The 11,525-nt window shown below is 46.9% G+C and overlaps 1 protein-coding gene and 1 long non-coding RNA gene across 16 annotated transcripts in view; one reads left to right on the forward strand and one right to left on the reverse strand.

Moving 5' to 3' along the window:
* ERI3 (ERI1 exoribonuclease family member 3) overlaps window positions 1-5,222 on the reverse strand; it is a 134,391-nt gene extending 129,169 nt beyond the window's left edge. For 4 of the 15 annotated variants that reach the window (XR_004259508.1, XM_032247325.1, XM_032247331.1 and 1 more), the window contains exons 1-2: window positions 4,656-5,061; window positions 2,679-2,754 (exon numbers count right to left, since the gene is read on the reverse strand). Coding sequence is in view for 7 of the 15 variants with exons in the window: in XM_032247325.1 (XP_032103216.1) it covers window positions 2,679-2,754; window positions 4,656-4,844 (265 nt within the window). In the remaining 8 variants the exon portion in view is untranslated. Of the gene's footprint in view, window positions 1-2,678; window positions 4,464-4,655 lie in introns of those variants that run through there. The other 11 variants (XM_032247339.1, XM_032247334.1, XM_032247332.1 and 8 more) reach the window with 8 other exon arrangements.
* Window positions 5,223-6,046: 824 nt separating this feature from the next.
* LOC116529445 lies at window positions 6,047-11,105 on the forward strand. The gene is made up of 2 exons (XR_004259509.1): window positions 6,047-6,247; window positions 10,957-11,105. It is a non-coding gene; the product is annotated as an uncharacterized LOC116529445 (long non-coding RNA).
* The last annotated feature ends 420 nt before the right edge of the window (window positions 11,106-11,525 follow it).

The following is an 11,525-nucleotide window of genomic DNA, read 5'->3' on the forward strand; positions in this document are numbered from 1 at the left end:
CTCTGTGTGTACAGTTCAAGAAGTTCAAATTAATTGGCATTAAGCTGTGAACCCTAAGACCAAGACTCTTTCCAGGGCTCTGTTTATTCCATATCTCCTGCATTAAATATAGTTTCCAAAGCCTTTTAATTTTTTTCTTTTTTTTTTTTGAGAGTCTTGCTCTGTTGCCCAGGTTGGAGTACAGTGGCACAATCTCAGCTCACTGCAACCTCCACCTCCAGGTTCAAGCAATTCTCATGCCTCAGCCTCCCAAGTAGTTGGGATTACAGCCACATGCCACCACATCCAACTAATTTTTGTATTTTTAGTAGAAATGGGATTTTGCCATGTTGGCCAGGCTGGTCTCAAACTCCTGACCTCAAGTGATTCACTGACCTCAGCCTCCCAAAGTGCTGGGATTATGGGTAAGAGCCACTGTGCCCAGCTCTTTCAATTCATTTTATAGCAACTTTCCCTTTCTACATGTTTTCCAGTCTGTAAAATAGGAGTCAGTTTCCCCAACAAATTCTTTGGGAAGAAGTTAGTAAAAAGAAACATTATACTCATATATGCAAAGATTCAGTTATACTCAATTTTTTTATTTATGAGAAAAGCATAGCTATAGATCAGTGTTTGTTGATTTTTGGTTTTTTTTTGTAGAGATGGTTCTTGGTATGTTGACCAGATTGGTCCCAATCTCCTGCCTCAAGCCTCGGCATCCCAAAGTGCTGAGACTATAGGCACGAACTACCGTGCCCAGCCATGTACTCAATTTTTAAGAACCAAAACAAAGCCACGAAAGGGAAAAATAAAATGCTATCCACGTAATTGCCACAGCCTCCTGACTAGTCTCTGCCTCCAGTATTGTCTGTTCCCTTCAATCCATTTTTCACAATGAAATCCGAGCAAACTTTTTCTTTCCTTTTTTTTTTTTTTTTTTTGAGACAGAGTCTCGCTCTGTCACCCAGGCTGGAGTGCAGTAGTACCATCTGAGCTCACTGCAACCTCTGCCTTCTGGGTTCAAATGATTCTCCCACTCAGCGTCCCATGTAGCTGGGATTACAACGTTCACCACCATGCCCAGCTAATTTTTGTATGTTTAGTACAGACAGGGTTTTGCCAAGTTAGCCAGGCTAGTCTCAAACTCCTGACCTCAAGTGATCTGCCCACCTCAGCTTCCCAAAGTGTTGGAATTACAGGCATGAGCCACCATGCCAGCCTGCCAACTTTCTAAAACACAAATCTAATGTCAGTCTACTGCTTAAAACCCTTTAATGGCTGCTTACTGTTCTTAAATCTGACCCAGAGGTCAGCAAACTATGTTCCATGGGCCAAATTTAGCTGCCATCTTTATTTATTTTATAAATAAAGTTTTACAAGAATACATCCATGCTTACTACTTTTCATACTATCTGTGGCTACTTTCACGCATAACTGCAGAGTTGAGAAGTTGTGACAGAAACCCAAACCTAAATATTTACTACCTTATCCCTTACAGAAAAAGTTTGCAGAGCCCTAATCTAATCTTTTTTCTACCCCCTGGTCTAATCCTAAGAGTTTATAAGGCTAAGTCTCTGGCCTCTGCTTAACTCCTGCTTCATCTCTCCCCATATGCTCCTGTCCCCTGCCCACTAAGTACCGTTTCAACTACACTGAATTTTCTCAAATTCAATAAAGCCCTGACACTTGGTCCCTCATATCTTCATCTATGTCTTTTCTCTTTTTTTAAATTTTCAGTGTTGAGGGTTCGTTTAATTCTATATGAGGAGGTTACCACTTCTGAGAGGCCTTCCCTGAATCTACAAGTCTGTGTTAGACACCCTTCTGAGTATTCCTGAAGCTTCTACACCTCCCTTACTATAGCACTCTCAGACCATATCATAACCGCCTTTTTACTATCAGTCTCTCCCATGAATTTGTAAGTTCTATGGTGTCAGGGACAGTGGCTTCCTTGTTCACCATTACAATCCCAGGAACTAGCACAATGCCTGGCCCTTAGTTATTGAACAAATAGGCTCAAGTCCTGGATATCAATCATCCACAGTATGCCTCTTTAGCTGGCCCCTGATCCTTGTAAAATAGACAGGTTGGAACTAACCATCCACCAAAAGGTAACATGCAACGTAAATTAAACCAAGATCCCAAAGGTCTTGGTCAAATACATTAGCAAAAGCCAAATGACAGCCAGGTGTGGTGGCACATGCCTGTAGCTCCAGCTACTTGTGGGGAGGATCACTTGAGCCCAGGAGTTGAGTCCAGCCTGGGCAATTTAGCAAGAGTCTATCGCTAAAATAAGCAAACAAATAAATAAATGTTTAAAGTCAAATGAAGATGTTTCTTTCTACTTCTTTAAGATGTGTATTTATCAGGATAATGGGCTATTCTGGCTCTATTCAACCATCCTGAACATAAAGCAGGTGCTCATGAGATGCCCATAAAGCAACTGTGACAGAACTTGAGAGTCTGGATCTCCCACCTCAAACTCTTACCACTTTATAAACTTCAGGTAAGTTTCTACAGACTTTGAGCATATGTTACCTTATCAGAAGAAGCTACAAAAAAAATACAATTTGTTTAGACTTTGGGGATATGTGGGAGAAAAAAAAATACAATCTGCATCAGCCCCCACCCCCTACCCTCCAAGGCCAAATACTCTGAAGGAAATCAAGCCAAACTTGACCATGCAACAGGATTCTCACCTCTTCTTACTTCGAAGATCCCAAGACCGGCAGCTGGGGATGCTGAAGGCTCTGTGAAAGCTGGAAAGCCCCAATGCTGTGGATAAATACACATCTCTGCAACAAGTCTATTTCAATACAAAGCATCAGATCCCCATGAAGGATACTACACCTCAAACTCTAAACTCAAACTTTGGGATAACAGCTACCTATGTGGAAAGACAGTGACCCCGCAGAGCTTTCAGAAGGTATTAGAGCTACATTTATAAGGATTTTCATGTTCTCTGGTCATATATTTTTCCTCCTACGGAAGTTCACCTCCTAGAAACACTAAAATTTACCATATCTGAGCTTGGACTGAGAAAGATAGTCACCAAGTGGTGCCTCTTTGGGTGATTTCAGAATCCTAGTCTAGACAAGGAGGAAGACACTGGTAAAGCTGACAGTCTTCAGAACTAAGGAACTAAGGCTGGGCCAGGATTAGGGGAGGAGTTGGTTGCCACAAATCCACAAGCCATACTGCAAATGGCCACATAGATGAGGAAACACTTTCAGGATACTTCCAAGCCTGCCTCAAGCTGTAAGTCAAGGTAACTAAATTCCAAGTGAAACATCAACACATACCTATCATGCTTTTCAACTAATTCATATTCTCAAAAGGACTAAAAGTTGCAGAGATGCCCCTGTTAGTAATATCTTTTCCATAAAGAAACACCTGGGGTTGGAACCAATATATTCCTGTCTACTATTCCACACATTTAAGCCTTTCTTCTACTCAGATCCCCTGGGAAAAGGCCACTCACCAATTTATCCCAACACAAAGAAAACACTTTCGAAATGAAAGGGAATAAAAGCACTTTTATTTGAAAATTTCAAGTTGGAAGAAGAGCTCTTAGCCAAACTCTATGACCTAGCTAGCTGATTATTTGCAGGATCTTTGGGCAGGAATTGTTAATGAGCTTTTAATTTGGAGTGCTTAAGTTGCCAAAGTGCTCTGAGCTCCAGTGAAGCACCACAGAATCCATAAAGGAAACCTTATCAATCACTTCCCGGCAGCTCCCTTCCCCCAACCCCCACCTCCTGAGGAAGGGCAGCCAAGTGGGTTTCTAACCAGGATCACAGACACACATTAGTGGAGTCACACTCCAAGTCCCTGTTTATAAATTGGCTTTTAAATGGTAGGAGATTCAGGTATAATAAACTTAAGCTCCACGCAAGAACCCACTAAAACAAGGCATGCTGTATCTGATAAAGTCAGAATAAAGCAGAATTTGATGAAGCCAATTTCTCGAAGAAACTCTATAATCAAAACTCATTTAGCCACTCACAACCTACTATGGTTTGAATAGTGTACAGTCTTTTAGCCAACAGGATTCATGTTTTGCTGCCCCTCCGCTGGACTGATGAAATGTCTGACAAGAGTAAATACCATTGAAGTGGCCAGAGACCTCTCGCAGACGCAATCAAGGGCACTATTCGTTGCAAAATCCAGCTCTAAAGACAAAATCCAAACCCCCATTGAAGAGCCCCACATCCAGCATCTTCCAAGTCAACAAGGAGCAGTTATATTTTGCAAGACCTCGAAGTCAAGCCTCAATCCAAGTTCATGCTTTTTTTTTTTTTTTTAAGAAAACACCTGTTGCTGGACCATTTGCAAGACAGGCAAACAGAAAGCTAGCCAGATTAGGCTCCTTCGTCACTCCTTTCACCGTCACTATTACCACCTGCAGATTTACACAGGTAAACTGCTAACCTGGTGTGTGTGCATGTGTTGAGGAGAGGGTCAAGGGAAATGTTCTATCTACAATCTCAAACCTTTTTCTTCTCTAGTAATCCCAGGTAAGAAGTCAACCCCCTTAATAAACTCACCCATCCTGTCTTGCAAAGCTCTGCCCCACTCCCCCTCCGCCAGAACGTTACTCAGTAGATTAAGCATACAGGGTGAGCACATGGGCCAGCACCCCAGGTTGCACAAACTCTGCGCACCGCGAAGCTCACCCCGCATGCATTAACCAAGGCCCAATCTTGGGGGAACCATTCAGCATCACCCACCCCGGGGTGTTGCCCCCAACTCGGGCCCATCCAAGTCCAGGGGAGGGTAAGGGGAGGGGCGGGGGGCCAGGAGACCAGCCCTCCTTCCCAGGGCCGCCCCCGCCCCCCGTCAGCAGCGGGAGAGACTGTCGCCATGGCAACGCCCCCTCCTCGGGGCCAGCGCGGCAGGCTCTCTCCAGGTGCAGGCCCCGACGTCTCCCTCAGCCTCAGCAGGCGCTCAGGGCAGTTGGCGGCGGCGGGCGCGGCCCGCGCCGACTGCGGCACCGGCCAGGCAGAGGCAGGGCCAGCTCCGCCCGCTCCCCACCGCCCGTTCCCGGCCGCCTCAACAACGGCAGCCAGCACCACGAGTCCACAACACACCGACTCACCTCCGCGCACTCTGACCCCGACCGACGCGGCGGACGGGCGGGCGCTGTGGCCAACCGCTGAGCTCGCTGCCGGCCCCTTTAACCAATGGGCTGCAGTGGGGCGGGGCTTCTTCTCCCCAAATGGTCGCTCTCCGGCCGACATGCGCGCTAAGCCATGTAAAGATGGTGACTCCCTGCGGCCGGCCTTATGGGACTTGTAGTTTTGACGTTGCACGAACTCAGAAGAGAAGGCGGGGGCGGGGGCATCACTTCTGAGCTGCGAAAGAAATTTTTTTAAAACGAAACTTTCTACGGCCTAGAGCGACTCAGGTCCCCCATCTCCGTTTTCCCGCCCTCTAGTAGGTGAATATGGGCTCACAAGGTGACAGATTCAATTTCATGACGCCTCATGAATCGTTCATTCAACAAGTAATTGTCGTCTACTCTCTGATGTGGGCCTGCGGGAGACCTGAGATAAGGAGGGGTTAAGCTAAGAGGAAAAAATGCTTAGATTCCTGAAGGGCCGTCCTAAGGAAGATGGAACTGGCTCGTTAGGGTCCACTCAGAGGAAACTTCTGTTTAAAAGGCTTGCCTCAGCTGTGAGGAGCTCAGTCTCTCCAGTAAGCTGGAGAGACCTGTGTTTCTTCATGCTTGTTATTCCTTTCTGGGTAGTCATGGGTCCCAGGCTATGAGCTGGAAAACCTCAGCCTTAGCCAAGCCAATGATGGCTTTGACAGCTTCCCAACCGATCAGGACCCAATCTTCTGGGCCCAGCTTCAGTTACCAAGCCCCTCTGTGTGCTGTCTGCATGTTTACACTTAAGACGATGTCACTGACCGGCCGCGGTGGCTCTTGCCTGTAATCCCAGCACTTTGGGGGGCCGAGGCGGGCGGATCACGAGGTCAAGAGATCGAGAGCATCCTGGCCAACATAGTGAAACTCCATCTCTGCTAAAAATACAAAACTTAGCCGGGCGTGGTGGTGCGCCTGTAGCCAGAGGCTTTACTGACCTTGGGATACGTCTGTCCTCAGAAGGCTGAGGCAGGAGAATCGATTGAACCCAGGAGGCAGAGGTTGCAATGAGCTAAGATCACACCACTGCACTCCAGCCTGGCAACAAAGCGAGACTCTGCCTCAAAAAAATAAAAGATGTCGTTTCTGGGCCTACCACCTCTGAGATCGGACCTTAACGTAACAATTCGCACCTAAGCTGGGAGTGCCTGGTAATCCCCATATCAGGGAATGCCTTCCTTAATCCCACCCATGTAATAGGTTAGGTGACTCTACTGTGCACCTACAGCATTTATCATACTGTTTTATAATTATCTGTTTCCTTGTTGTCACTCCCACAGGGTTGTAAGCCCTTTAGGAAAAGCATTTTTTCCATATTGCTCATGTTGTATCAGTAATACACAGCACAGTGCCAGGCATAAAGAAGGCCCGCAATAAATATCTGTGAACAAATGACGGAATAAACAGCAGCAGGGACAGACGTATCCCAAGGTCAGTAAAGTAGAGGCACTGTCCTCCAATTCTTGGAGCTGGAACAGATTCGCCTACTGTTACCTAGACATTAACCCCAGTTGGTCAGTCAGTCCACCTGTATTTATAATGCCTCTCAAGTGTCAGGCACAATTTCTGTTGCTGAGGATTCATTGATGGATAAAAACACACAAAACCTGTATTCTCAAGGAGCCTTTAAATTGGAGAGGGAAGTTGGGTGCCATGGCTCATGTCTGTAATCCTAACACTTTGGGAGGCTCAGCCTGGAGGATCCTTTGAGACCAGGAGTTCAAGGCCAGCTTGGGCAACATAATGAGATTCCCATCTCTACAGAAAAATTTAAAATTAGCCGGGCATCGTGGCACGTGCTTATAGTCCTAGTTACTCAGGAGGCTGAGGTGGGAGGATCACTGGAGCCCAGGAGGACAAGGCTGCAGTGAGCCATAATAAATAAATTGGAGAGGGGCTGCAGGAGGAAGAATAGATAATAAACAAGTACATAAATATAAAAATAAGACAAATAAGAGGCAATGAGATAGCTTGCTTATATACTGAGTTATGGCCTGAGAGTAGGGCACAGCCAACCTTGGCCGTAAGAATGAAGTAAATCTATAGTATCTAGATTCAAGGCTTTATTTAATGCCCAGCCCCAACATCCTCTGTGGAGCCTTCCATGGTCCCCTTCACTCCCCTAGAATGTGCTCTTTCCTCCTTAGTGCTCTGGGGCTCAACTGTACAGCTTCCAGGACTTCACCATACTGTAGGCTCTTTCTGTACAAAGATCAGGCAAATGCATCCACATAATAGAACAGTTTAACAGCTCAGTATACACTTGGTGCCTTACACTGCCGCCTGAGCCAGCACTTGGCTTTCCCAAGCCGTGGCTCTGTTGTGTGCTGTCTGGTTCCCTAGAAAACAGAGCCTGGGCTGGGCACAGTGGCTCATGCCTGTAATCCCAACACTTTGGCAGGCCAAGGTGGAAGAATTGCTTGAGCCTGGGGGTTCATGACCAGACTGCTCAACATAGCAAGATCTCATCTCTGTAAAAGAAGAAAACAGAGCTGAGCTAAAACTTATGTGCTCAAATTTAACTGGGGAGTATAATCCCAAGGCATCAAGAGTGAGGGGAGCCAGGCGTGGTGACGCATGTAGTAGTCCCAGCTACTCAGGAGGCAAGAGGCTGAGGCAGAAGGATCGCTTAGAGTCAGGAGTTCAAGACTGGCCTGGGCACATGGCAAGACACCATGTCTTAAATAAATAAGTAAATAAAAGAGTACGGGGAAGGGGAAAGTGCGGCAGGGAAGGAGGGAAAGAAAGTATAAATAGTGTCTTACTGAGAAGCTTTCCAGCGCCTCAAAGAAAATACAGCTGGTTGCTCTGTTGTACAGGATGTATAGAACCATCCTGTCTGACAGGAAGGGTTGTGTTACCCCACCACTGCAATAGCCACAGGGGGCACCAGATTCCACACCCTGAAGCACATTCATTTGAGACTAGAAACGGTGAGAGGAATGAAAGCCTCTGTTGGGTCAGATTAGGTCCACTGCAGTCCCACCACAGTGGGCACATTGGAGCCTGTGTCAAAACCTAACCCTCCTCCCAGGGGAAACAAAGATAACCAGAGGTGTTAGTAAATGAGGTGGGAGTGGCAGTTGGGCTGTTCAGCAAACGAGTGGCCAATGGCCAGAGTTGGGGTTGCAGACGAGGCAAGGGCAAGTGAATTTGTGGAGGCTGATGAACTGAGTCCAACACACAGACACACAGACACCTTGGCTGCTGGATTAAGTGACTGAACGACAGTGAACACTGGGAGCAAGAACAACAGAGAGGACCAAGTTAGGTCTTCTTATTCCCCAGCAAACCACCAGGAAACACAGCAAGGTGGCCATCAAAGCTAGAAAATCAGCTGCCAAAGCGCAGAGAATGCAGGACCCAAGGATAATGCATGGCAGCCCCCAAACCTTGGCACAGCTGAGAGAACCCAGACTGGGTCTGAAACCATTTTATGTGGCAACTGGAAAAACTGCCACTGCCATCGTAATCCCTATGAGCTATATAAAACAGCATAGGACGGTGGGCTCAGTCCTGGCTCCATCTGTGACCTTAGGCAAGTCACATACCTCTCTGAAGTTCAGTTTCTTCGTCTCTAGAATGTAGATAATACTAGTATCTACCTGTCATTGAAATTAAAAACCCAACTGCTTAGCACTGCCTAGAATAAAGAGTTCAGTAAGTAGTGGCTATGACAATTATTCTCATCATTCCCCTACCCCTCTTTCTTGCCCCTCTTCCCACCATGACCACCACCACCTCCCCTCCTCTTCTCCCTAACCCTACCCCCCAGCAGTCTTCTGCTGCTCCGGGAGGAATCTGGCCATGCTGCCTTCTTCCTGCTTTTCCCCAGGGCTGTTCCCCAAGAGGCTGAGCCATTCATCTCCCTGGTGACCTGAATCTGAACTAAGAGATGGATGTGGGGTGGCTGAGGCCAGGGTGGTAATGTGCTCCCTTATCTCCGTGCCCCTCACTAGGGCCTAGTTAATTTTCCCTTTGATTTTAATATAGATTTATTGAAAGTTTCAGTTATCAAAACAAACTGCAGCAGCAAATTGGTGTTCTTTGCAGGCCTACAAGTGCCTATAAAGCTGCCATGCTCGGGAACGAATGGCGCTCTCCGGGAGGTCAGTCATGGCAACAGGAAGTCCCTGGGGACACACACACTGCAGTTTAATATTTTTCTTATTAGCCTTTTTCTTCTTGGCTATCTAAGCCTCCCCTTTAAATCGGAAATCAAATGGAGCCACCTGCCCAGGGAGGTTCTCTTCCTTAGGCTGTACCACTCTCTGCCTATGCTGTCCCCTCTCTAGTCCCAGGGCCTTTATTTCAAATCCTGTGACTCCACCCTGATTTGCCTTAGGCCCAGAGAGAGTCATGATTCACCTCCCCCAGAGGTGTGGTTCACAAATGTGAATTCCACACCTTTGTCCCAGCTGTACAAAGTCTGCTCGGGCTCTCCAACCACTAGTCAGATGCAAAGCAGCCCTAGAAAAGATTGGGGCCCCAGACTTCTTCCATATCTGGTGCTCAGAAGGGAGGAAAAAGCAGTTTGAAACCAAAGGAGTTGCTTTCAAAGAGGCAGACGGTCCTGTCGGGATGTCTTGAACTAAACAGAAGTAAAAAGAAGACGGTGATCCTAGAGAGTGGGCAAGCTCTCTTTACAGCCCAAGATTTTTTCGATATTATTCTCATAGCCCCAGTGCTACTCCCAATACTCCCCACCACAGCTTGACTTTTGAGGCTCCTCTCTCTGGCCCCAATTTGCCTCTCTAAGGACCAGCCAGCACTATCTAGTGCTCCAGGGACTCCTGTAGCTCACTGCCACTTCTAGGCTCTGGAATCAATCCTGTCCCAGCAGAGAGTCTCCATGCCTAGACCTAGGCTGGACTGCAGAAGCACAATCATGGCCCATTCCCAAGCTCAACTCCCAGGCTCGAGGGATCCTCCCACCTCAGCCTCCCAAATAACTAGGACTATGGGTTTGTGCAACTTCACCCAGCTACTTTTTGTTTGTTTGTTTGTTTTTGTAGAGATGGGGTTTTACCATGTTGCCCAGACTGGGCTCGAACTCCTAGACTCAAGTGACCCTCCTGCCTCAGCCTCCCAAAATGCTGGGATTATAGGCATGAGCCACCATGCGTGACCCACATCCGGTAATCTTGAAGGCATCATCATCCTTTCTAGGCCTTATGTGTAGCTGTGTCACCTATATGAGTCACATCCCAATTCCCAATGTCCTCTCCTCATTCTTAAAAATTCCCTGCTAGGACAGGCATGGTGGCTCACACCTGTAATCCCAGCACTTTGGAAGGCGGAGGCGGGTGGATCACGAGGTCAGGAATTCAAGACCAGCTTGGCCAACATAGTGAAACCCCGTCTCTACTAAAAATACAAAAATTAGCCAAGTGTATTCCCAGCACATGCCTATAGTCCCAGCTACTCAGAAGGCTGAGGCAGGAGAATAGCTTGAATCCAGGAGGCAGAGATTGCAGTGAGCTGAGATCACACCATTGCACTCCAGCCTGGGCAACAGAGCAAGACTCTATCTCAAAAAAAAAAAAAGAAAAAGAAAAAAATTCCTGCTAGCAGCAAAGGCTACTGCTGCCCTTCCTCAGAACTCAGAGGTCTGGACAACTACAGCTGTGCAGCCAGCGTGGTGGAAGATGTTGAGGTTTGGATCCAGACAGTCCAGGATTTGAATTCTGGCTCTGACACTTACTGACTCTGTGGCTTGGGAAAATTCTTTCTGGTTTTATTTCACCTTCTGCTTACATCTACTCTTGTCTAGGGAACACAGTAATAAAGTGGTTTGCCTCTGTTTCTCTCTCCTACAACATTCTGAGATCCTCAAGGAACAGGACTGTGTCTTATCTTCATATTCCATGTGCATGTAGTTGATGAATAACTGAAGGCAGCTTCTCTGAGCCTGTTTCCTCAACTATAAAATGGAAAGAGTAGCTATATCACCAATATAGTGAAGAAAGCGCCCAGCCAGCATAAGATAGGTATTTGGTGAGTAAAGTTTCCTTCATCAATTTTCCTTTGAGTTTGGTCATCAATCACGAACACTCCTACTTTCACCTGTTCCCACCTCAGCTTCAAGTTCAGCTCTCTTTTGTCTGCTAGGGCTTTCCCATCACTGATCAGACACCAGCATTCACCCTGGCCCCTGTGGAGTGGTGCTGACTTCTTTCCTCCAGGCCAGGCTCCCCTCATCTTTCCAAACCCACTCAGAAACTGCTGCCTCCTGGTGGCTCTGTTTCTAGTTAAAAGTCCATTTCCGTAGACTGCCTTGTAGTTCATCTGTAGTAATGCAGATATTCTCAAGCCAATAATGTATCCTGGCTCATAGTACAAATATGTTCACATTTACATTGATATACCAGTCTTCCTAATTCTAGGCTCCCACCTA

This window comes from Sapajus apella, unplaced genomic scaffold (genome assembly GCF_009761245.1).
Source record: "Sapajus apella isolate SASKATOON/1434 unplaced genomic scaffold, GSC_monkey_1.0 scaffold62, whole genome shotgun sequence".
In the NCBI taxonomy this organism is placed as follows: domain Eukaryota; kingdom Metazoa; phylum Chordata; class Mammalia; order Primates; family Cebidae; genus Sapajus; species Sapajus apella.